The sequence below is a fragment of the Eptatretus burgeri genome, chromosome 8 (genome assembly GCF_056783735.1).
Source record: "Eptatretus burgeri isolate ZD-2024b chromosome 8, Ebu_testis_v1, whole genome shotgun sequence".
NCBI classification, from domain to species: domain Eukaryota; kingdom Metazoa; phylum Chordata; class Myxini; order Myxiniformes; family Myxinidae; genus Eptatretus; species Eptatretus burgeri.
In genome coordinates, this window is record NC_140968.1 from 53808603 (window position 1) to 53836314 (window position 27712).

Genomic DNA, 27712 nt, shown 5'->3' on the forward strand with positions numbered 1-27712 from the left:
AGGCCAAAGACTGCAATAGCAGACATTAAACTCTTAAGGTACCGAAAGAGAGACTCCTGTCTGACTAATAAGGGTTACAGACAGCACCAACCCTCTACATCTTCAACAGCAAAATGGAAACATTGAATGCTGTTCATCTGCAGATGTATTTGGAAGACAGAATGTTAACACAAGCACATATTTGAAGCAACCCCTCATTTTAACATCATAATGCTTTCGGGGATTGGTGTAGTATTTAAACCGTCATCTTGAATAACTCAAAAATAACAACGAAGTGGACAGTTACATCAATGTTCACAAAGTCGACATCTTTATTTACCTTCAGCTTCTCCCGCAACCTTGGCACATTGAACTGCATTCCAAAAATACTCTGAAAGGCCTGCCCAATTAAGATCTCTTGTGGAGGTGAGCTGGTGATTACACCATCAGAAACAGCCTGCTCCATCCCTGGAGACAAGTCTGCAGGATCCAACAGCAAAATTGTTCTAGAAAACATGCACAAAAGGCCTTCTCACATCTCACCAAGGTGGTTCAACTGCTTCTAAAAAATGCATTTTCAAGTCCTGGCTGAAATCTATAATATTACCCATAACAAAAACAAACAAGGCAAGTGCTTTTCTGTTATCCTAATGGAAGTGGTTAATTGGTCTTTTCACAATCTGATGAGCACAAACAAGTTTTGCTTTCATAGAAATGATTTCTGGAATGCTTGCTAACAATTCAGGTTTTGTTAAAACAAGAAAACCATGAAAAAAATTCTAGCCGCAGGAAAAATTCTCTCATGGTTTTCTTATTTGAAGAAACATTTTGCATTGAACGAAAATATTTTTTATTAAGAAAAAATCTTTGGCAGCCATGTGTCCAGGTTAACAAAGAGAGGCTCAATAAAATTTAAGCAATGATTTTCCTCCTCATTGTTAAATGCTGAAAGAGTTTGGGTACTGTGATTTGTACATGACAGCTCGTTTGGGTAGTGCGATTTGTACGTGACAGCAAAATCCTGAAAGATAAATAACTTTGAACGTGTTCAAATAATTTATGCTTCCTTTCTCCATGCAACTGGACTCCAAACAAACCGAACTACTCTGGACGTTGGCAACCAAAATCACAAATACATCTCTTTATATTAATAGTGTGCAGCCAATTAAGATGTCCATGGTCACTTACTTATTCCGCAAACAGTCATCTTGGTTCATGTTTTCCATCCTGACAATCCTCTGATAAGTTACACCTACCAAAGATATCAAAAACGTCAAACTCAACACACTAACTTCCGATCGGTTGTATCATCACACAAAGATATTCTGTATATTCAAAGAAACACCTTTCCAAAAGCTTGTTTATACAACAATCATCATCGTGTGGTAACAAATTAATCATCAGTCCTACTTTTCCCAAACAATAGGAAAAGGTGTTGCGACAATACATTTCAGCCACTCAGGAGTGAACAACGATGTTTTTAATGAATGAGCTTCACAACAAAACTGCTGAGCACCACTGTGTACTTGTTGTATGGTCTCCAAAGAAATAAGAGGATGATGCTTAATGAAGAAAAAAATTATATTATTTTGATAATGCTGAATCGATATATGGGGTGAAAAAAAATAAATTATGAACAGACTGCTGCATGATTATTAAAGAGTAAGGATGATATTTCAAAGGAATAAGGAGGTTTGCTTTTGTTCACATGTAAACACACAAAGAAAAGGGATAATGGCACAAGGTAGCTTGAATGGACACCATCTTATTGTTGAGAAAGCCATTTAATCGGCCCCGGAGGTGTTTTGAAGATAATTAATTCTGTCGCAATATTCTCAAAAAAGTCGCAATATTCGCTCGCTTACGCTCACTCATATTTCTCCTTTTCAAACTGGAACACATTACTTTGTCAACCCCCCCCCCCCCCTTTTGACACTACAATCCCTGCAGGGGTGGGCTTCGCCTCTCTTTCACATGATCAATTCTTTAAATCAAATCGAGTAGTCAAATTGAGATCCTAAAAATATCTGTTTTATTTTCAGGAATAACTTGATTTATTAATTAATTAAAAATAATGCAGCGGTAGCCTGTTAAAACTCACAACCCAATTTTTTTAATTTATTAATACTTACACTTTAAACCCATAAGGTAATGTATTTATTCCTTCACTCATGATATATCTTTTATCATCAAATGCTGCTAGAGCTTTCATACTAACAGTCTGAGAATATTTCGTGTTTATAATTCTCATAAGATTCATCTCTCGAAACATCCTTTCTCTTCCATATACATTCAAGGTAATGTTGAAAGTTTATGGTCTATTTCTAATACACTCTTCTTTAGACCTTTAAGTTTCTTTTCACATTTGAATTCCTTTCACCCTCTCGTTAAGTATTTATAAGCATATGCCTTTGATCTAACACCTACAAATTAACTTAGTATCTTTTCACCTAATTAATCTTTAAATTTACCAATAACCTTTTTATTCTTATTTGAAAAGGGTGGGTTATTATGATCTTAATTAATTGGTTCATAAATATCTTCATCTTCTTTCATATCCTTATAAACATCATCTGTAGTTATCTCGAGGATGAAGCAATCCGTATCCATATATAGCAATACAATATTCTCACCATATCTTGTCTTTCGATTATTATAAAAGTAATAATGCATCAAATACTTTGAAAGATCTAAAACAGATGTTCCCACAAAAATCGGTTTATCCATCTTTATACTCTCTTTATTCAAATGAACAGCACAAAAATTATCTGTAAATATTTATACTCTTTTAAAGCTTTGTTTATTTATCATCTTCTACACCTGCTCCCAAGTTGTAGCAAGTCTTACATTTTGTCTATGCCTTATATTTTCAATTGTTTTACCAAATACAGAAGTAGTCATTAACTTGTAAAAGTCGTTCTCAAAATCATTATTAGCCTTTGTTCTAATCCTCATATTATAATCAATATATTTCCCTAACCAATGACTCTCACTAAACTTAAGTGCCTGATGTACTTTTTTAACTTGTAGTCCTGCTTCTATAAATTGCTTTAGATTTATTTGACGTAAAACATACTTCTCTTTATAAAACAATGTTGTTAGTAACTTAGTTGTAGGAATATATTTAAACTCATTTGAAGAACTGAAGAAATGTTATTGATAACCACAGAATAGCTCTCGATTGGGGATCTCTTTTTCAGCTCCATAAGGAAGGTCTTTGCGTTTGTTTTGAAGTTTTCAAGGATAGTTTAAATCTACTTCAAAATAATACCCATAATCCTGTTTATCTAAATCTTCTTGACTTGTGGAGATTATATCATCGAAGATAGATTTGAACTCGTATTCTTTCACCCATTTAAAATTACCATAGGGTTGAGATTCAGACATTGCCCAGCCATACAAGTTATTAGCATCAAAGTACATTAAGTAAGATGTGGGCTTATCAGGTGAGAAGTCTGGAAGATATTTATTATTTGCCTTAGCATATCTCTGAAAAAACTTGTGAAATTCCTCCTCTTTTAGCCTTCTCAATCATCATGAGCAAATCTACATCACTTAGAAGATCAAGGGGTTGTTTAGTCATTTTTAATACAGTGCTCCAGGGCTAGTCCAGGAGATGTATAATAATGGACAGGATCAAGTCCATAGGAATCTTTAATATAACAAACTTCCCTAAATTTTTCAAACACAGCAAGTAATAAAACATCAGTTATTAAATCAAGGTCATGAAATTCACCCATATTCTATATCTCAAACTCTTTCCAAACTTGTTTTGCTCTTTCATATTGTTCACAAATAATATGACATCTTCCTAACTTGTTATAAAAACACTGTTGAGGAGGAAGTCTTGTTTCTTTAAATCTTTCAAAGGAATCCATATAATCATATGGGTAAATGAGGTAAATCCATATAATCATATGGATATGAGGGGGTTTGTCGAATATGGCAGGGGTTTCGGTATTTGGTTAGCCCAATGGCACCTGCATAGCCCCACGGAGCTCGATTTTTCATTTCCGTCCCAAGGTCAAGGTCACAAGGTCACGAACTTAGAAAATGTCCAAAAAAAAAAAAATCGATAAATTTGGCATCGAGCTCCTAACGTTTTCAACTGTTTCGAATGAAAGTTGGTATGCAAGTAGTGCTCTTCGAGTACTACAACTTTCATCATTTACGTTTTTCCCGATTCCCGCCAGTTTGCCCGTGGCGTCCCCGAGAAGGTCAAAAAATAAAAAAGGCGAACTGTGTACATTGCTCGTGAACCATCGCCGTCTCCAGACTTGTATCTTTTAAGCTCATGGGTTCTCCTCTAGAGATGCCTAGATCCCCACTTTCTAATTTATTCTCATATTTCTTCCACTTTGAAACTCTTTCACAGTCCCTTTTGGATAAAGATGTGCTAAGATACTCCAGAGAAAGCATTTATTATCAGTATTTTAAAAATCTAATTATTGCCTTTTTATTCTTTATATTGTTAGGTAAATCAATATAAGAAGAAGCCTTTAGCGGAGCGGATTTAAGAATATCAAGATCGATATATGAAACATTCCCAATGTTGAACCCACTACCTTGTTGTTGTTCTTCTTTTTCAAATCTAACACGCTCTTCAAAGATAGGAGATGTGAGGAAGCTATCAATTGATGTAATAAGGTGTGATGGATTTGTTCTCATATATTTTTCTTTAATAACATTATTTTCTCTTGAGAAGGTGAAGAAGGCTCCAAGATATATTTTGAATGATTTATGCTTTTTCAACATTCTCCTAACAACCATGATAATTGTTGTTAGGAGAATGTTGAAAAAGCTTATACCAACGAATGTTTAGCCTGTTGTCGGCATCTCGTGTTTGACAGGAGTTTAGGTCAATCTTTTGAGATATGAATCGCTTCCCAAATGGATCTTACACTAATATTAAATCTTATAAGTTTTGCTTCAATACGATCTTTAGAACATCTTTGAAGCGTTGTTATTTCAAATGGTTTTGTCTCAATGACATCTTCCTCTAATCCAATTTTCTTATTATTTTTCAATGTTGTTTACGTGTTTTTGTGATTGAAGGTGTCTTTTTACAACTCTCTTTTAAGACATCCTGAGAACAGACATCACAATGTTTTGTTTCACATTCAAATGGAGATATTTGTCTGAAAAGATTGAATGTGTTTGTTGGTTTGAAGGTGTTTTTATAACATTTATATTCATGATTATTAACATTGCAATACGTTGCATTCACCTTATTTATATAGAAAAACTTTGCTTAAAATAAAATTTTCTTGATGAAAATCTCACGGTAATATATACGGTAGATGCTTTTCGTTTAAACTAAAATTTTCTTGACGAAAATTCCATTTAATTTGTAGGTGAATCTGTGCTTACAACCATTTTACCCACCAATAGTACTACACAGCAGATAAGCACAATAATTGTGCGTTTTATGAGAAAAGCATGAATTTTCTGACATAGTTAGTGAATACCATAAGGTTTATTTTCAGATGTGGAGGGAAGTCAGATTTGACCTCTGAGGACCGTGAGAGGTCAAATCCAAGATGGCCGCCAGTCCACCGGGTCTAATGTTCAAACGCATTTAATTTTGGAACTAAACAGTGTAAAAAAACATTTAAGGTGTCATTTCCAACTAAGTTTGGAATGGCCATTCGTTTGGTGATCCTTTTGAGATCGCCAGGAGCCAAGGAAATGCATTTCGATCAAGGTCAAGGTCAAATTACGTTAAAAACTTTTGGACATTCTTTTGGTTAAGACAATGGATTGGACCTATGCAATATAGCAAAACTTCGCTTCCATTTTGACACTATAGGGATAGTAATACAAAAAATTAACAGAATAGTCCCATGCTGCTAGTCTATTTAATACTTTATTAATAGCAATGATGATGATGGTAATGGTCGTGATCAAAATCCAACAGCCTCCAGAACAGAAGCACAGTGCAGTGCACTATTTTTATGCTTCGGGGAGAGTGCTCCAAAGCAGCTGCCACCCAGTTGTTTCCTTTGTCCAGCCCCAGTCAGATGGCTCTGGCATCTCTGGATCCAGGACCAATGCCTGGTTCCAACAGTTGGCCTGGTAGCAAGTGCACTTGATGTGCTGTTTGAGTGCTGCCTGGGTTGGAGGAATGTTCTCTAGAGTTCTAGACTTCTGTGTGAAGAGCTGTTTCCTGGCATGATTCACTTCCGTGCTCTCACTGGTTCAGTCATACATTAGCACCACAAATCGCTCTAGCAGTAACATTGATCCTTCACTGACCTCACTTGGAATGCAATGGAGTTCATTGAAAGCATCATTCACCTCTGGGAAAGACTTCCAATTTTCCCAGGCAGTCTTCTTTCCTCTGCCAGCAAATGCAGATACAGTGTCACACCTGGTGAAAGTGTGAAGGACTGGGAGAGTCAGACAATGTGTTGGATTCATTGTGGCAACCATTTCGTGAACAGCTATGCAACGAAAGCTTGACCCGACACCAAAGGCAACCCACAGCTCATTAGCTGTCTTGCTGAATGAAGCTACAGCCAGTACTACATCAGTATCAACGGTACGTATGGTCACCTTCTTACATGCCTTTTGCACAGCATCTGCCACATGCAGAAGTAGACGAGTGTTGGCCTCCTCCTGCGAACATGGGGCAAGGTGGGCCAAGTATGACTCAGCCAGAGAGCAAAGGACTCCACTTCCATCTGTTGCATACAGTTCCTTGCCCTCTGCTAGAGGAAGATGAACAACTACGCGTGACAGGAAAGCAAACAATTCGGTTTTGTTATCATCACATTGAAGGAAGTCCTTCCAGTTCTTTGGCATCACAGTAGAAGGAGCCACTCTTTTCTTGGTGCCCTTTCTCCTCTTCTGTCTTGTTGAGGCTTTGAGGCTGGCGGGTAGGTATACATCCCAGACAAGGTCAATGCGGCTGCTTTTCTCAAGTTGAGCAGAGATGTATGGTGCAAACACTCTTTCTTCATACTCTTGAAATGTTCTTGATGTTCCCCGATTTAGCATTTGAACCACAGCTGCACCATCAAGAATTGTTGCATCAGCCATAGGCACACTATTCTTTTGGAGCAGATCTGATTCCAGGCAGCGAAGTAGATCTGATTAAACCCCAATCCGAATTTTCCCTCCAGTTGACAGAGCTGGCGGGGCTGCAGGGTTTTCATGGGAGAAGAAATTGTTCATGTCTCCGTCTCGTGTTTGACAGGAGATGTACAGCCTCGAAAAGAGACCAGTCACTCTTCAGTGCTGCGAGCTGTGCCTTCTGTTTTGACTTAATCTTGACCGGTGACCTACTGAACAGTGGCAACTTGTTCTTTGGAAGTGTTTGTGTGATAGGTGTTGTACATTGTTCCTGCCTTTCTCTCACAAACTTGGTGTACTGCTCCTCACCAAGAGTCTTGATTCTTCTCACAGTTTCAGCCACTAGGGTGTCCACGATGTCCCTTGTGTCAATGACTAGTAGGTCTTGACTGTGTTCTAGAAATGGATTCCCCATCTCTTCCAGCACTGTCACAAGTGCCTTAACCTGATTGCTTATTTTTTGATAAATTTTGACCTTGACCTTGACCTAAATTCATTTCCTTGAATTCTGACATGCTCAAAGGTATCACCAAATGAATGGGCATCCCCAATTTAGTTGGAAATGACACCGTAAATGTTTTTCTGCACAGTCTGGTTCCAAAATTAAGGACGTTTTAACATTCGACCCGGGTGACTAGCGGCCATCTTGGATTTCGGCCACCTCTCACTGTCCCCTCATAGCGGCCACCTCTCACTGTCCCCTCAGAGGTCAAATCTGACTTCCCTCCACATCCGAAAATAAACATTATGGTATGACCTAACTATGCTAGAAATTTCATGCTTTTCTCATAAAATGCACAATTTGTTAAAATATGAGAGCTTATCCGCTGTACTACAACTTTTGTCACTTAATAAATACAATGCATCAAGACACAAAAGCCAAGTTTCACACAATCTCTACATTTGTAAAAGATACTGAGAAATATGTCGAGGATGTAAAATTGAATAAAGATAAATATAACAACGATTGGATAAAAGCAATTATGGTGAATAATATGAGTTCTTCAATTTTCTTCAGTGGAAGGGCTTTTAGTATATCTGGAAGAACATCAATTAAAGTAGCTCGAACAAAAGTTTCTCCTCTCCTTCTGGCAATATATTCAAAACTAGAAAAAGCAATGAAACAAGAAAAAGTATCAAAAAAGAAAAACCTTATGGATGAAGCTTTCGAAAGAAAAAGATAAGACCATCAGCAAAAAGCTAGGAGAAATTTGTATTTTTTTCAACAACCCTAAAGATATAAATTTTGATGAAATAAAGGATGTTAATATATCAGGTGAAATGAGATTTCATTCAGTAGTAGTTTGGAACCATTTTAAAATTACCTTTTATGTTAAAAAATGTAGTTGTGGAATCTGTTCATGAAAAAAGTTTGTGGATATAGATGGTAATGTTTTTTTCTGCTCATTAAATAAGTCATTATTCAAGTGAAGAATTTGAAGATTATGAGAGTGATGATAGTATCTATGTTGGAACAGAAGACAGTTATGATACCGAGAGTTTGTGTTCAAACAATAGTTATGAAAGTAGTTTTATAGATGATTGTGAAAGCACCAATGAAAGTACCAAAGATGAATTTTATTTGAAGTAAAGTTTTACTTTATAAATATGAATAGTATACTAGATCTTGAGCCTCTTGGATTCCCCGATTCTCCATATGACAAATTTGAGAATTGCGCTACATGTGATAGAGTGGGATTAAACACATAGTCGAAAGCTCATTAACAATGTATATTCTGTGATCATCTTCTAATTAATGGAAATAAAAATATATAAAAGGGAGCATAACTGTTTCAAAATTACACCAAAAATGAATTACTTTACAAGATTAATAAGATAAATGAATGTTACATATGAGGGTGATAATACACCTTTTTTTACAAGAGAAGATACTGAACAAGAAGAGAAGAGACTTGCTTGATTATGGAGTTTCTGTTGCCAGTAAAGGAAGGACAACATATAAAAAAGGGCACTATTCCAAACTGACCATATCTGGGGTCAGACACTGACTGCAGATCCCACATTACCATCACTGGGAGAATGGGGCTGGATTAGAGATGATGAAAGTGGTTGGGCACCTTTCTGGAGTACACTTCAAGAAGCCTCTAGTCTAAGGGATGCTGTGAACTCATCGAATGCAACTGCAAAAAGAGTTGTTCGGGCAGGTGCAAATTCTTCAAAGCAAATTTGCAGTGTACCAAATTGTGTTTTTGTCCTGGACAAGGTGAATAATGGAATAACAATGTTCATTTAAATGTGAGTTCCATTTATAACAAAACCTATCTATTCCCATAATTAAAATGTGATGCATCATGAACAGTTTGTCAATCTGTTTTCTGAGACTAGCATAAAGGCGCTGTCACACCTTGACGATTTAGCCAGCAATGGCAACGTATAAAAATGTATGTAAAACGTTGGCGTACGCTGAAATTTTTTTTTTTTTTAAGTTTTGGTCGTATTCATAACGTGTTGGTCGTATGCATAACATATTAGTAATGGGCACAGAACGTTTCATTGTCTTATAAGTAACTTATACCAACGAATGCTTAGCCTGTTGTCGGCGTTCACAACCTATGCCCAACGATAGTTTAACTTAGGCATAGCGCGCTGCACGTATCGCCGACGAACTCGTGGCGTAACCTGTTAAAAACCTGCCACACGCCGATTTAAATCATAACCGCCTAAAAATTGAAAGTGTCAACCACGCAGTCACACCTTGACGATTTAGCCAGCGTATGCCGACCTATGAAAAATTTGCCGAACCAAGCTGGCACACGTCGAATACGTTATGGGTAAGTTGCGTATACGTGAAGAGCACGCTGAAAAACGATGAAGTATTTTGTCATATTTTGTGGTACGTCTTGTACGTCGTGAAATTTCAAGCATGCTGAAAATTTTACGACGTACTTGCCGTATGACTCGCACGTTCCACAATGCTGGGAATAAGTTGTAGGCACGATATGCGATCGTTGACACAAGTTCCTTGTAAGTTACTCATAAGTCAAAACACGTCGAGGTAATGTTTAGCATACCCAAAACTTATTTTCTCCGTCAAGGCACATTTTCATTTTTTCTCCTTGGCTCTGTGAAGGCACGTGACGAAATATTTGAAGTTGTTGTTGTTTTTTTTATTACGAGCCGAAACCCCGTCACAGACGGATTCCGTTCATTCAACCACCCTTACCAGCTCACCCACACTCGAGGGACATGGACTGGACAGGGCATGCTTGCCCCCGCCCACTCATCCCCCGCCCCTGCCCCATTCCCCCCCCCACCTTCAATTTGCTTACACCCGCCCAAAAATTCAATTACCCCCGGCTCCGCTCCGGCCTCTTCACTCCCCGACCCGTCTCTTGATTCCCCGCCCCACTTTCCCCCAGGCCCCCGCCCCCTGTCCACCCCCTCACACTTAACCCCGCCTAATTCACCCCAGCCCCCGCCCCCTTCCCCCTCCCCATCTCCAGCTTTCAATTTGCTTACCCCCGCCCAAAAATTTGCTTACCTTGCCCCCCGCCTCTTCATCCCCCACCCCCGTCTCAACGAAAAGTGTTTATTCTGCTTCAGATTTGAAAGTTGACTATTGCCACGATGTGCGATGCACTCTTACAGGTACGAAGTTTCTTTCAGTCCAGGTCACAGTACCGAGAAAAACGTGACGCGACCGCGAGGAGGAGCACAAAATTGGTCCTTCAGTATTAATATATAGATTTTTTTGTTTTTAGTCTATCACGAATTTTAAAATATATTCGCACATTTGCTTTTAAGTTTCGACGTCGACGTGACAATATCCTCAAACAGAAAATATTCACAGAGGAGGAACTAAGAATAAGACATGAGCAAACTGAAGAGAAAATCGGATGTGACGTAACGGCACGTGACGAAATATCGGAAGTTATTGTTGTTTTTTCTTTTAATCGCTGCCAATACGCCATTGTACGGTAGCTGTGAATTAGAAACACGTTCAGTAAGTTCTGTGGTCATCCGGAAGATGTCAATCGAATACGTCTACATACGTCAATATGCGTTGGAGGTACATTACACATAGGTTCAAAGCACGTTACTCATAGGTTAGAAATAAGTTTTGAGTACGCTAAGCATTACCTCGACGTGTTTCAACTTATGAGTAACTTACAAGTAACGTGCCTCGAGGTGTGCCAATGATCGCATAACGTGCCTCGACGTGTGTCAACGATCGTGTAACGTGCCTACAACACGTTACTCATAGATTATAAATAAGTTTCGGGTACGCTAATCATTACATCGACGTGTTTCGACTTATGAGTAACTTACAAGTAACGTGTGTCGACGTGTGTCAACGATCGCATAACGTGCCTACAACTTATGGCCAGCGTAGCGGAACTTGTGAGTCATACGCTGGCATACGTCGTAAAATTTCAAGCACGCTAAAATTTGAGGACAACCGCAAAGTACAACGATGAAAGCCAGCGTACTACGACGTATGGCAGTGTTTTTCAGCATGCTCTTAACGTATACAAAACTTACACATAAAGTATTCGACGTGTGCCAGCATTTTAGACAAATTTTTCATAAGTCGGCATATGCTGGCCAAATCATTAAGGTGTGATAGCACCTTAAGCAACATTGTTGGATTGAGATCAGTTCATGTGTGATCTCCTGGCAGTCCTGGTATGTAGTGCCTCAAGCAGTCATGTCTATGTATGAAAATAAGGAGACCTGTATGATTTTATGTGTTGCATCTATAAATTGTCTGCAATGCAAATGCTAAAAATAGAGCCATCTTCTATAATTTTACTCGACAGACTTCCTGATATGTCATAGGAACTGCCTCTACATAAATACATCTAAATATCTAAATATTAATCTTGCACATTTGAAAGGATCGGAAATTTGTACAGAACGTCCTGGCATTTTTGAGAAACTAGTGGCAGCTATTTGTCCAGCAAAATATTTTCAGAGTCCTGCTTGTAAAATGAAATGCAAAATGTGTGTATACCTGATTTATGGGCCACAGTGGTGATTTTTTTTTTAATTTTGCTATGTCATTTGCAAACAAATGACAACAAAATAAATGCTCATTCAACCAATAAATGCCAATTTTGGGTTAGTCCCCTTTGTTGGATCATCTGTTTCTAACCATTTTTGAAATCTGCATACTTGAAAATCCCTACATACCCATTTTCATGCTTTCTGCCAGAAATGAACATGTCTTTCACATATTCACCATACTATAGTGGTTGTATTTCGGTTGTGCACAGGAATGTTTTAAGTGGTGAAATAAAAATAAATAAATAGTTCAAGGGGGTTCAGGGTAGAGGAAGCACCCCGATTCTCGCAACATAAATGTCTATTGAAAAGCACCGCTCCTGGTGGAGGTTGGTATTACAATCATCCAATTTGTAATTATGGGTGCAATTAACCCATCCGTAAGGACGGGCTCCTCGCGAGTGCACAAAATCTGAACAAGAAAATTGGTGAGAGAAAAAAAAATCCAAATGAAAATTATGGAGTGATAAATAATTCTGCAAGTGCTGCTACAAAGGTTTGGCAAACATTTCTTGAGAATCAGAAAAACAAGATGAGTTTTTATAATCATCATATAACTTGAATTGCAACCACCAAGTGAATGTTGACAGGTTTTGTTACCCCAAAAATTATCTTGATGACTTCTTCATACTTACTTTACAGCCAAGCTTATAAATGCTAAAATGTAATGTGTGAGCCCTATAAAAATTTACACATTAAGAAGTGTACAGCGTAAAGTTACACCTCGTTAAAGATGATACTGAATCTTCTACTGGTCCTGGCAAAACTCCAAAATACTTAACATACCTGGTGCCCTCCGCTCGGCTTTGATGAGGCTCAGGATGTCTCGACACACGTAGCCCATGGGATTGGGCAGAGAGAGGAACTTTCGAAAATGGCAATATGCTCTTTGAAGGACATCATTATTTCCATGGATATGCGGCATCTACAGAAAATATCAACAGGTGGTATCTGTCTGCTTGTCAAGATGACCAAATTCAGCAACAAAATCCTTTTAACAGAGCAACCTGTCTGCTTTCTCTGCAGAATGACATGAGCCTTCATGATTGACTAGTTTGCCATTATAGTTTGTGCATCTGCTCAAGTTTACTTTGTCTACCTCCTAAATCCTTCAACAAAAATTCAAACCAAAGCTAGGAAAGCAGATGCACAAAGTCAGCAAGTGTTCACAACAAAAGCCTTCGCAATTTAATTTGCCCTTTGCTCATCAATCTCTTAAAATGTCGTAGGCATGGAAATACGTCAAATGTCAACTCCATCTCATTCAACAGAGCAAGGAATGCTAAGTGAAGACAACTCTGTATTCAAAATATTTTAGCTTTTCGGGTTATGAGTGTATCAAGTCAGAGTACAAATGGATTGACTAGTTTACAAGAGGACCACTCAAAAAGATCGCAGCACTTTAGAAAGATGGCCTTACAGCAAATCGGATTTTAGTATTCTTCTTTAAGAGTCAAACATCTTCACATATCTGCATCTGATCGACAAAATGTGGGAAAAATACATCATTAGTCCATTTCTATTTAGTTTACAAAAGTTAACAACACCAAACGACATTAAACTAGAAAAGCACTCGGGAGAGCGCATACCTCTGCCACGCAATGCCTGATCCACTGGAACATATTGGACCCAATACATTTTTGAAATATCATGCTATATATCGTTTTTGGCCCCATCTATCAAGAGTGAAAAATCACTTCAAAGAATTCTAGTAGCCGGATCCAGATGCAGATCTTCACCAAAATCTAAGCAGTTCATCCTTGTCAAACACCCAACTTGTCAACCAAATTTCATCCGAATCCACCCAAAAAGTTTTGAGATATCCTCCACACAGACAAACGAACAAACAAGCAGTCATAGACTGGTACTTATGAAATCGTCAACTTGACCTCTGACCTTGTCAAATAAAAGCTATCTCTCGAGAAGGTAGCGACGCAAACCAGAAGTTTCTACAATGATTCTGTACCAAACCATCAAAAATCGAATGTTTGACCTCACTGTGACCTTGACCGTTGACCGATTTTGACCAAAATCTAATCAGCGCTAGCCATCAGCCTCCTGAATCACGTGGTGTAATTTGACATTGGTAGCTTCTTCCGTTCTCGAGTTATCTGAACCAAACGATCAAAAATCGAATATTTGACCTCATTGTGACCTTGACCTTTGACCGATTTTGACCAAAATCTAATCAGCACAAGCCATTACCCTCCTGAATCACGTGGTGTAATTTGACATTGGTAGCTTCTTCCGTTCTCGAGTTATCGTGCCTACAAACAAACAAACAAGCAGTCATAGACTGGTACTTACGAAATCGGCAACTTGACCTCTGACCTTGTCTAATAAAAGCTGTCTCTCGAGAAGGTAGCGACGCAAACCAGAAGTTTCTACGATGATTCTGTACCAAACCATCAAAAATCAAATGTTTTGGATGTTTGACCTCACTGTGACCTTGACCTTTGACCGATTTTGACCAAAATCTAAGCAGCGCTAGCCATCGCCCTCCTGAATCACGTGGTGTAATTTGACATTGGAAGCTTCTTCCGTTCTCGAGTTATTTTTTGAATGTTTGACCTCACTGTGACCTTGACCTTTGACCGATTTTGACCAAAATCTAATCAGCACTTGCCATCACCCTCCTGAATCACGTGGTGTAATTTGACATTGGTAGCTTCTTCCGTTCGAGTTATCTGTACCAAACCATCAAAAATCGAATATTTGACATCACCGTGACCTTGACCTTTGACCGATTTTGACCAAAATCTAATCAGCACTAGCCATCACCCTCCTGAATCACGTGGTGTAATTCGACATTGGTAGCTTCTTCCCTTCTCAAGTTATCGTGCCTACAAACAAACAAACAAACAGAAACGGAAGTCATCAATATACTTACGAAATCTTTAGATTTCGTAAGTAACAAACAAACAAGCAGTCATAGACTGGTACTTACGAAATCGTCAACTTGACCTCTGACCTTGTGTAATAAAAGCTGTCTCGAGAGAAGGTAGCGACGCAAACCAGAAGTTTCTACGATGATTCTGTACCAAACCATCAAAAATCGAATGTTTTGGATGTTTGACCTCACTGTGACCTTGACCTTTGACCGATTTTGACCAAAATCTAATTTGCGCTAGCAATCACCCTCCTGAATCACGTGGTGTAATTTGACATTGGTCGCTTCTTCCGTTCGAGTTCTAACTTTTTTGGGATGTTTGACCTCACTGTGACCTTGACCTTTGACCGATTTTGACCAAAATCTAATCAGCACGAGTCATCAGCCTCCTGAATCACGTGGTGTAATTTGACATTGGTAGCTTCTTCTGTTCTCGAGTTATCGTGCCTACAAACAAACAAACAAACAAACAAACAGAAACGGAGGTCATCAATATACTTACGAAATCTTTAGATTTCGTAAGTAACAAGCAGTCATAGACTGGTACTTACGAAATCATCAACTTCACCTCTGACCTTGTCTAGTAAAAGTTGTCTCGAGAGAAGTTTCTACGATGATTCTGTACCAAACCATCAAAAATCGAATGTTTGACCTCACTGTGACCTTGACCTTTGACCGATTTTGACCAAAATCTAATTAGCGCGAGCCATCACCCTCCTGAATCACGTGGTGTAATTTGACATTGGTAGCTTCTTCCGTTCTCGAGTTATCATGCCTACAAACAAACACACAAACACACAAACAGAGGACGGAAGTCATCAATATACTTACAAAATCTTTAGATTCCTTAGATCTTTAGATTTCGTAAGTAACAACACCGCAAATGGAGATAACAACCAGACACGGGTGAAAACATAATGTCCTTCCACCTTCGGTGGAGGAGGTAATTAGTGAGACTAAATGGAGAGCAGAGAATAATGACATGTTTGACATCAAGCAAGGAGAGGAGACCATTTTGAAGAGTCCAGTCTTTCAATACATGTTCAAGATGAAGATCATGTCATAATCTGAAGAGAACAACAAAGCCCGATTGGAAAGGAATGTTGAGAAAATGGCATTGGATCATTGATTGACTCTTTGAACCCTCGCGACCGTTTCACCAGCCACCATTCAAACCTCCATATACCCAAGTGGCCAGTTTACCAGCCACTATTCAAACCTCCACATACCAAACTGGCCGGTTTACCAGCCACTATTCAAACCTCCATACACCCAAGCGGCCAGTTTATCGGCCACTACTCAAACCTCCATACACCCAAGCGGCCAGTTTATCGGCCACTATTCAAACCTCCATACACCCAAGCGGCCAGTTTAACAGCCACAATTCAAACCTCCATATACTCAAGCGGCCGGTTTACCGGCCACTATTCAAACCTCCATATACCCAAGCGGCCAGTTTAACAGCCACTATTCAAACCTCCATATACCCAAGCGGCCGGTTTACCAGCCACAATTCAAACCTCCATATACTCAAGCGGCCGGTTTACTGGCCACTATTCAAACCTCCATACACCCAAGCGGCCGGTTTACTGGCCACTATTCAAACCTCCATATACCCAAGCAGCCGGTTTACTGGCCACTATTAAAACCTCCATACACCCAAGCAGCCGGTAAACCGGCCACTATTCAAACCTCCATATACCCAAGCAGCCGGTTTACCGGCCACTATTAAAACCTCCATAAACCCAAGCGGCCAGTTTACCGGCCACTATTCAAACCTCCATATACCCAAGTGGGCGGTTTACCGGCCACTATTCAAACCTCCATATACACAAGCAGCCGGTTTACCGGCCACTATTCAAACCTCCAGATACACAAGCAGCCGGTTTACCGGCCACTATTCAAACCTCTATATACCCAAGCGGCCGGTTTACCAGCCACTATTCAAACCTCCATACACCCAAGTGGCTGGTTTACTGGCCACTATTCAAACCTCCATATACACAAGCAGCCGGTTTACCGGCCACTATTCAAACCTCTATATACCCAAGTGGCCGGTTTACCAGCCACGATTCAAACCTCCATATACCCAAGTGGCCGGTTTACCAGCCACTATTCAAACCTCCATACACCCTAGCGGTCAGTTTACTGGCCACTGTTCAAACCTCTATATATCCAAGAGGCCGGTTTACCGGCCACTGTTCAAACCTCCATACACCAAAGCGGCCAGTTTACTGGTCACTGTTCAAACCTCTATATATCCAAGAGGCCGGTACTGGCCACTATTCAAACCTCCATATACCCAAGCAGCCGGTTTACTGGCCACTGTTCAAACCTCAATATATCCAAGAGGCCCGGTTTACCGGCCACTGTGCAAACTTCCATAGACCCAAGTGGCCGGTTTACTGGCCACTATTCAAACCTCCATACACCCTAGTGGTCAGTTTACTGGCCACTGTTCATACCTCTATATCTCCAAGAGGCCGGTTTACCAGCCACTATTCAAACCTCCATACACCAAAGCGGCCAGTTTACCGGCCACTATTCAAACCTCCATACACCAAAGCGGCCAGTTTACTGGCCACTATTCAAACCTCCATATACCCAAGTGGCCGGTATACCGGCAATTATTCAAACCTCCATATACCCAAGCGGCCGGTTTACCGGCCACTATTCAAACCTCCACATACCAAACTGGCCGGTTTAACAGCCACTATTCAAACCTCCACATATCCAAGCAGCCGGTTTACCGACCACTATTAAAACCTCCACATACCCAAGCAGCCGGTTTACCGACCACTATTAAAACGTCCATACACCCAAGCGGCCGGTTCACCGGCCACTATTCAAACCTCCATATACCCAAGCAGCCGGTTTACCGGCCACTGTTCAAACCTCTATATATCCAAGAGGCCGGTTTACCGGCCACTGTACAAACCTCCATGTACCCGAGCAGCCGGATTTTTCTCCAAGGAGCCCATGGTGGAGGAGCCAAGAGTCTAACCCAGTGTTTCTCAACCTTTTTTGTCCCACGCCCCACTTTGATTTTCAAAAAAAAATCGTACGCCCCACCATGATTGGAGACTACAGTATATACTACATATTGTTGCGAATTCGCGCCCGCCGGCGTGCGAACGGCCACGTAACTCGAATCGCAGCACGTCGCCCACCGGACGGACAATTCTGTCGTGAACCTCTCGGACTAACGCCAGGAGCTAGTCACGGGTGGGCCTTTCGGCCTCACCACGATCGTGCCAATTGCACACCCGCGCAGGATAGGGTTGTTCGTCAAATTCGATCTACCTAAGTACCCACGCGGAGGGTCGACCGGGCGATCGTACCTCACCGCAGGTCGACTCCGGACACGGGCCACTTAAGCGACCCGTTCCGTACTATCGGGATAACCGAGCGGTGTTATCGTCGACCTCGTCGGTTCCGATTAATTATCGGGCGTATTAAGCCCACTACCAACCCTTTATGTGAAGCAAGATGGAGATTCAATTAAAGAAAAGACGAAGCGAAACGGGAAAAACAGTTCAACATAAGGCACATTTATTCCGCGGCACACGGAGAGCACACATATACAATTACAACAATTATGCACCAAAAGCAGATGTAACAAAAGAAACACAACAATGCAGATCTACTACCGACTACGCGAGCACACGGCAACACTTACACAGTTTTACTTTATAGACGGCGCCAACAACACATTTACTCAAAAGCAAAAGAAAAGGGCCACCCTCAAAGACAAGGGGGCAGACGGGGCCTGTGGGCCAATATTTGCGTGGGACCTGAAGGAGCGGTCAGGTCTGCGAGACCGGGTGGATCCTACCCGTGTCTTGTGATGAGCTGCAAATGTGGCGGCGCGGCAGCGACCCGACTCCGCGCTCCTTCGCGGGTTTCGTTGGCACTGCTTGGAGTGGGGTGGGAACGGGGCCCCCCTTTTCGCACTATCTCAGCGCGGGGGAAAAAAGGGGGGAAAAAAGGGGGGAAAAAGGGGGGATGCTCTGGGGAAAGAGGATAGCTGGCTTGCTTGGGTCCCGCGACGAGCGACTCCACTGCGAGCTCGTCGCCGACCGCCGTCTTCCTTGCCTCGGACCCAAGCTATCCAGTCCCCTCTGCAATTCTCCTCAGCCGACTGCAGCAAATCACCTCGACCGCGCTCCAGGCTCCAGGCTTCCTCTCTCTGCAGCTCCCCGACAGACTCCGAACCCCGACAGACTGCGAGCTCCGACAGACTTCTCCTCTCCAGACCCGACTTGACTCTTCTCCAACTCGCCTTGACTCTTCTCCAACTGACTTCTGCTGCCACACTCTGCCCTACAAAACTGACTAAATTCGCCCCGCACTCGGCGCTTTATAGTCCGACAGGAGAACCCATATGCAAATTTCTGGATCAGAACGAGCTCGGGGGTGGAGCCACGCTCGCCCATTGGACGGAGAAAAAGGGGCGTGATTCTCCGCTGATCCTCGAATTTGCATATCCCGATTCTACTCCGACGCGCCTGGAGGCGGGGCCAAACCACCCCGCGCTTGCTGATTGGACGGATCAGAAGTGGGCGTGTATCATTCCTGATCCGAATTCTCCTCGGAAAGGCCGCACTTTGCACCCGCGGCTCGGCGCGCGTCCCGCACGAGGCCAGGACAGCCTGACGCTCGGTGCCCACAAGCGGTGCGGGAATGGCCACAGAAGGAGAGGTGAAGGTGGTGGAGGGTTTATTGTGGTGGTTTATGGCCATGGCGACGTTTGGAATGGCGGTGATGCGATGTTTGCGGGAGCGAGTTGTGAAGGTAAAGGTCGTGGCTGTTGGCGTTGTTGTTGTTGTTGTGAAGCGGCATTGCGGTTGGTGGTTGTTGTGTGATGGCGGTTGAGACGTGGTTGGTTCAAAATAAAGATAGAACAGAAAAACGACTCAAAGGGTCGCAGCCCGAATGAATGACATTTATTCCCTCTAAACAACGGGTTTGGGGCTAACTACACATATACTTACAGAGATATCTCACCTACGGGACCTGAATGGTGGTTTGCGAATTTCCTCAAGCACAACAATATGTATGCAAAAGGCTTTATTAAAACTTTATTGCAAATTTTATTCAATTGCTACTCACTTCAATGGGAGCCCTGCCCTTGACGCTGGCTGCAGATTTGTTTGATTCGAGGAACCAATCTTGTCAGTTTCAGCCTTAAATCACCACATTTCATGATTTCCAGTCGATTTCTCTTAGGTTGCAGCAAATCGGTAACAACACTAAATCCACTTTCGACTAAATAAGATGATGGAAAAATTTATCAATACTTTCCCTTGCCAAAGTAGTCGAGTTTGGGTATTTCTTTTCGCTCTCCTCAGACAGCCACACCATGGTTCCTTTGATCTTGAAAAGAGTTTTCACCGACTCATCTTTTTGCAACTCACATAACTCCTCTTGGTATTGCTCTGGTACTTCAGATAAATCCACCAGAAATGGCCGAGTCAACCAAGAAGGGAACTCATAGCGAAGCTATGAAAGCGATCATATATTGAGTCATTAATTCTGAACCTCATGCCCCACCTTGAGAAACACTGGTCTAATCGCTCAAGGTTCAAAGTGTTAAGAGTCAAAAACATGACATATTCCAATGGTGTCAAGAAACCCACCCATGGCCGAGAAGAACGAGTTATCGAGCAGGAAACTGCTTCGTAAAGGACCGACATCTGTGCTGAATTTTACTACGCATGACTATTCCACCACGGTTGAGGGAAAACCTTATTAATTCCCCCTCATACACAAATAAATCACTGGGATAGCTCTGACAACAGGATTTTCTTGACAAGGAGAGCAAAATATATTTTGTGGAGGATGAGGAGATGGCAGTCAATGGGAACCACAACGAGCATTGTAAATGATGGGAGAGGAATAAATGGGAGGGAAGAATAAAAAGGAAAGAGAAGTAAAGAAAAGCATGCACGAGGCTTACTGCCATGTTACGTCACAAATAAACAAACAAAGATGGATGGGAATAAACACATGAAGCGTTTCGCAAAGGAGTTCAATAAATCACGAGGTATGTCCTTGTGTTTGGGTGAAACCCCTTGGATGATGTGGAAAGTTAGCTGTTACTGTATATGGCAGAGCAGAATGCGCTTCTTCTTTTGCACGCAGCAAATGGATATGGTCAGCACGTCATTTGCCGGGGGCATAGCTGTGCCGCTGATGCAGTGCCCCCTGTAGATGAGAGCAGGAATTTATATTTGTTCAGGGTGCTGGCAATAGCTCGCCTATTCTTGACAACGGACACCGTGTGACCTTTAACGTCCACCAACTAATACTAGCAGATGGGACGCCCAGTTTAATGTCCATCCGAGGGACGACACGCGCATTGATGGATCACCCTGCCTGCAAAACACCAGGGTGACATTTTGTAGCTGAACTGAGATATTCGATCCCACGCTAAACAGCTCAGAGGTGTATGTGCATACTTGTAGGCTATCCTGGCAGCCTCAAATTTGAAGGTAGTTGCAGCAACACTGCAGGCAGATTGATGTTCCCTCATCTTAAGCCTATAACATTTGCCCATCTTAATTTTCACTTTTTTCTTACTCTCAATAATCTCCTTATATCCTTGCCTGCAAAGCAGGACTCTTAAATCACCACTCAGTTTTCTCTTTTCTGGCTTGAAAGATGAAAGCACTTTCAACACTTCCGTTTGTCCCTCTCTTGCAACTTCCATTAGTTCCGTGTCCCTTTGGTTACTTCACTTCAGTTAAGATTGCCAAACCTAGGTTGAGGTGAGTCTTGCTTATTGATCTGCAGTAAAGATGATCAAGGATATAGAAAAATATTTTTGACCAATTGAAAAGAAGGGCGAGGTGTTGTCTAACCCTAAGCGTTTCGTCTAACCTCATCAACCCTAACCCTAACAATTGGTAACAATTGGACATGGAAAGGAGCTCGTGCATACAATACATGAAAAGTAAGAACACAGGCATTCATAGGAAACCTTGATAATGAGGAATAAATCAAAGCAAAAACAAAAAAGAACAAGTAAAAGAGAATGATGAGGAGAGTGATAAATACCAAAAGAAAGTGAGAACAATAAAATAAGTTTGGAACAAAAATAAGAATGGCTTGTGGAAAAGGATGCAATTGTGAAAATTATGAAGCATGAGAAAATGATGAGATGGAAGAGTCGAAGGATAAAAAGATGAAGCAAAGGAGAGGAGGTAAGATGATCAGACAAAACAAGGGGGAGGAGAAGGAAGAGAAAGGAGAAAGTCAACATCCTCCAACCAGTCTTTTATTTTGGCTCCACACAGTTACAAGTACAACTGGTGAAGTCTTCGGCCAGTGGTATAATGCTGACAATGTTGCCACTGTGGCCCCAGCACCAGTGGAGAAATTGGACATTAAATATAGGGGGATATTTCCACATGGTGGAACCGTCAACAGAGAAACACGACATTATAAAAGCCAGAAAAGAGAGAGTTTATAAACACAATACTCATCCAGAAATTTTTACACAGGAGCAATACAAGTATGGAAAAAAACAACAGACTAAAAAAAAAAAAGACTCACGTGAACGAGTGCAAACCAAAAGAGCAGGGTAAGGACAACAAAGGTATTGTAGGAATCAGACCCTTCCATCTGTAAACAAAATAGGGCAAATGTGAGTGTACATTTCATAAATGTTTTCTCTATGTCAACAGTTTCAGGCTCATGGAAGAGCTGAATGACAGTGGGTGGAAAGTCAATGCAAGCACGATGAAACGGGGGAAAAAAAATAAAATAAAAAAAACAGGCCGATGAGGGGTCAACAGAATGCAAGATAAATGTGAGCGGAGAGAGATATAATTAATACAGGAAGCAAGGTGAGAGATAGTAGAAAAATCAGGGATACACAAGATGATGATGAGTCACTATGTTGAGGAAAAGAATGGAAGAACATGAGTGGTTGGACTCAAGGAAGCAATTTCAAAAGACGGAAGAAGAGAGACACGTGACACAAGTTGACTAAAAATCTAAACCTGGGGAAGGAGCAAAGAGGGCAAAATTTGGAGAGTAACTGAATACTACTGGAAGTGACAGGAATGCACAGAAGAAAAAAAAACGAAGACCAGAAATGATGTGGTTGAAGATCACCAAGCCTGCTTGCTGTGACGGCACGCATAGTGACGAATCACCCTGCCTGTGAAACACCGGGATGACAGTTTATAGCTGGGTTGACATTTGAACCCAGGCGAGACGGCTGAGAGCGAGCATGCGTATTTCTCGGCCATCCTTCCGTGGCGTGGAGATGCATGATGTTGATATAAAATTAGTCAGACAGAGGCTCAAGGTTACCTGCCCCTTCATGCATGTCTGACGATTCCAAAAGAGGACATGCTGCCTTCTTCTTTGCATTTGTTCTTGGTGATGGAGTGGGTGTTGACGTTGTAAAATACATTTAGGATGTTGATGCTGCAGGTTCATCAGCTCGAAGCCTTTCAACCTTCTGGAAGAAGCTAAAGAGAGTCTTCTGCACAGCTTTCTTCTTTTTTGTTATTTTATTTATTTCAACAAGTGTTGCTTTGTAGCCACTGAAAACATTTTCCAATTCTCGCTGGAACTCGTAGTTCACTTGTCCCGATGCTTTACTCACTCTAATTCTCCCATTATGTTAACAGTTCTTTTAATTCGATCTTTAATTTATTTTGCCTTCCTAACTCCAGGGATTTCCTCATGGAGAACCCAGCCGTGGTCGCCGTGCCCACTGCTCGCACTGCGGGAGCCTTCGTGGCGATTCCGCAGCTGAACTTGTCCCCCCCCCCCCCCGCTTCATTATTTTCACTGCACTCAATGAAATTACACTTTGGGCACGTTCTCTAATCTTTTCTTCACTCAATATACGGTCATTGGCCGAATCGTAGAAAAAGTTAATTTTAATTCTTTGGCAATTTCACATTTTCTTATATAAATTTGGAGGGAGCACACAGTGTTGCTTGAAGTAAATTTGCTTAGTTATAAGAATTGCTAATTTGTTGAAATTTTCAGATTTTACTCCAGATCTTGACAATAAAATTATACCACGAGCTCTGATCCTCAAATCCGAAGACAGACTTCAATTATATACTTTAACTAGAAGGGCACTCGGTGGAGCGCATACCTCTGCAACGTAATTCCTGATCCACGAGAACATGTCGGGCCCAATACATTTTTGAAATATCATGCGACATATCGTGTTTGGTCCTATCTCTCAATGGTGAAGAATCACTTTAAAAATTAATAATTTTCGTATCCAGATCCGGATTCAGATCTTCACCAAAACTGAATCAATTCGTCATGGTCGCACACCAAAACTGTTCACTAATTTCAACCGAATCCATCCACAACTTTTTGAGATATCGTGCTATATATTAGTTTACCTCTATCTCTTAACGGTGAAGAATCGCTGAAAAAAATTATCGTAGTCGGATCCGGATCTTCAGCAAAATCTAATCAGTTCGTCCTTGTCAAACATCCAACCTGCCCAACAAATTTCATCCGGATCCGTCGACAACTTTTTGAGATATCCTGTACACAGACAGACAAACAACCAAACGGATTGAAACAGAAACAGAGAGGGGTGAAAACATAACCTCCTTCACCTTTGGTGGTGGAGGTAATTAGTCCGTGAGAGTAGATCGTGGAAAATCACATCACCATGAAATCGCTCCAAGCTCCTAATTTAAAAACAATAACACCTCCAAAAGCAATGTAATACAGTGATGCGTAGGTGTGATGATCAAGCATTTGATGATATGAGAGGAAAGTGAAAAAATTAATTTGGAGCACTTTATCATACAGAAACTGTTACGGCCTGGTCCAAGTCAAGACATTGTTGAGCAGGCCGAAATAAAATGGCAGCTCAAGACCCCTTGCGAAGTGACAGAGGGCTGATGAAGATGGCACGCCGCCTTCCTGGGAAGACTTTTTTTGTTTTTTATATTTTACCAAGTCGAGGCTCGTGTAAGTCCAGGCTAATTATGTAGAGTTGGGATAATTTGACGGGATAGTTATTTGGCTGAAGGCACAGACAAAACCTTCTGCAAGAACTCAGAAATATTCCGCCCGCAGGGTGGGTATTTGCTCGTCTAAAAAATTCAGCACAGTGGAAGTAAGGTAGGGGGAAGAAGGATAGAAATGGGAAGAGTGTCGGGAAAGAAACTGGAGAGTTCATAAAATATTGTTACGAATTTGCCACCCGCCCAGCGTGCGGACAGCTGCTTTAGCCAATGGCGGCCGTCTCGCCCACCGAACAGACAATTCAGCCGCGACCTTCCGGAACAACGCCGACTAAGTATTCGCGCGGGCAGACTACCGAGAGACCATACCTCAGTGAGGTCTGCTTGGACACGAACCGCTTAAGCGGTTCGTTCCGTTCTGGGATAACCGAGCGGTGTATTATCGCGAGACCTCGCTGGACCCAATTCTTTTATCGGCTATTAAAAAGCCCGCTATTATTCCGAGAGCAGGACGGCTAACAGCTTCAATGGTGAAAGAGAGGACACGACGAACGTGTTAACATTCAGAAAGGACATTTATATATAATGCACACGTAAACAGGGATGCAATGAATGGGGGAAGGGGACAAGACACGAGTAAGGTAAAGCACAAGAAGAACTACAACCGTTTATTATTATTAATGTATACAGTCACTTAACAGTTTCTACTTGACGGGACACGGCGCCACATCATTCACACAAAGAAATGCAAATAAAAGACGCCCTCACAGACAAGGGAGTCAGACTGGACCCGTAGGCCTTTATGTTCAAGGAGCTTCGTTGACCGAAGGAACTCCAAGAGGCCGCCGCAGGTTACCTTCACCCTTGTGGTGACTTGGTTGGGCGACCCTCAGTGGACCCTCTCAAGCTCCTCACCGACTGCGGGGACTCCAGGCTCGAACGCGCTGCCCACAACTCCACACTTCCGAGACCTCCACCGACTGACTGCTCCACCCAGACCGAGACCTCCACCGACCCGACCAACAACCAACCCATAGACCAAGACAGCTCGACAGCCCCCTTCGCTCTTCCAGCGCGGGCTTTTATCCCCCTTGGTTCTCGCCCCGCCCTCCTTCCAGCTCCTGCGGGAAGCTTCCAGAAGGGGGGCGTTTTCCTCGTGGGTCGGGGTTTTTTGTAGCAGTCATTTTGCTCGCACTTCTTTATTCTCCCTCCACTCGTCCCTCCCCCGTCCCGAAGCGCGGGAAAGCAAGAGGAAAAATCCGTGCGTTGTCGGAATGCCTTCTTCTTTCTCCATGGCAGAGACGGTTTTTGATGCGGAGAGGGTTGTAGCGTGGTTGTGAAGATGGTGATTGGTGGTGTCGTTGGTGGTTGAGGTGATTGTGGTTGTTGTAATGGTGGCATGGTTGGGTGTTTGTGGAAAAGGTGGTTGGTGGTGTGGTTGGTGGTTGAGGTGATCGTGGTTGGCGTTGTGTGGTGGTTGTGAGGGTGGTGTGGTTGGGCGCTTGTGGAAAAGGTGGTTGGTAGTGTGGTTGGTCCAAAATAATGATAGTAAAAGAAAAACGGCTGACTGAAGATTCACAGCCCTGATAACACGAATAATTCCCATTAAACAATGGTGGGGAAATCTAACTGAACACGGACTTATCGGCATAACTGAACTAAAGACCAATATGGTGCTCTGCGAATTTCCACAGCCGTAACAATATGTTACCCCGCAGAGTGTTCATGTATATACAGGAGGGCCTTGCCGTTCGCAGGGGTTACAATCGTGAAAATCCCCGTGAACCAAAAATCCACAAACTTAGGGAGTAATGGGGAAAATCGGGTTTCGGCATTGTTTTTGTGCTATTTATTTTCATGAATAAAAAGGTTATTAAGAACATAAAATAAAGTATTATTTTACTGTATTAAGAACAAAAAATCAAGTTTATTTTCTTGAGTTATTAAGATCATGAAAATTACCTTTAACAATAGTGATGATAAACTTGATCCAATAATGTAATGGCGATGTTGATGATGGTAAGAATAAAGACAAGTTGATGGAGATTATGGTGATGATGATGTTGGTGGGTTTGAGGGGGTTGTTGTGTTGACGGCCCAAGTTAATTAGGTGAATAAATGTGGAAAATAGTTCACGAACCCACGATGATTTGAGCTCATTTACCAGAATCCGCAAACCGTGCCTCAATAAATTCATCGGGATATAGCGAATCCACAAAGGGGAATCCCACGAACAGCAAGCCTCTCCTGTACTTCAATTTTAATAAAATAATGGTTCAAAGGATCATTTCAAAAAGTGTACAAGGACATAATTCAATTTAAATAAAGGTTTAAAGAGGTTTAATGGCATATAAATAAATAAATTCTGGGTTTTACCACCATTTTCCCCAGTGTACATTACACCACCATATCAAGCACGTTACATTAGTTATTTGTGCCTGCAGTTTATGCCATTTATGATGTCCTTAAAAACAGAAAGTTTCCTGTTTGGAATGATTTGCAATTTTGTTTGACTGCCAGGCAGGTCAGGTCAGGTCAGGTATGGGAGCATGTGCCGGAGCAGCGCGTCGCTGCGTCCACTTTCCACCGGTACTCCAGGGGCCTCTGTCTGGCCATCCCCCAGGCAGATGCCTGGCCCATCCCCATCTCCTTGAGATGCTGATCAACTTTCTGCAACCACGAGGCATGTGGTCGGCCAATTGGCATCCTCCACTCATGAGGCTTCCTCAGTGAGAGAATCTGGTGAGCAGGATCAGCATCAGGAAAACAAGCCACATGTCCA

At 41.8% G+C, this 27712-nt stretch overlaps 1 protein-coding gene across 9 annotated transcripts in view; it reads right to left on the minus strand.

The window, feature by feature from the left end:
* LOC147021761 (phosphoinositide 3-kinase regulatory subunit 5-like) overlaps window positions 1-27712 on the minus strand; it is a 116051-nt gene that overhangs the window by 61190 nt on the left and 27149 nt on the right. For 6 of the 9 annotated variants that reach the window (XM_085892056.1, XM_085892059.1, XM_085892058.1 and 3 more), the window contains 4 exons: window positions 22526-22594; window positions 12865-13003; window positions 1168-1231; window positions 320-485 (listed from right to left, as the gene is read on the minus strand). In XM_085892056.1, coding sequence (XP_085748182.1) covers window positions 320-485; window positions 1168-1231; window positions 12865-13003; window positions 22526-22594 — 438 coding nt within the window. Of the gene's footprint in view, window positions 1-319; window positions 486-1167; window positions 1232-12864; window positions 13004-13498; window positions 13556-22525; window positions 22595-27712 lie in introns of those variants that run through there. The other 3 variants (XM_085892061.1, XM_085892057.1, XM_085892062.1) reach the window with 3 other exon arrangements.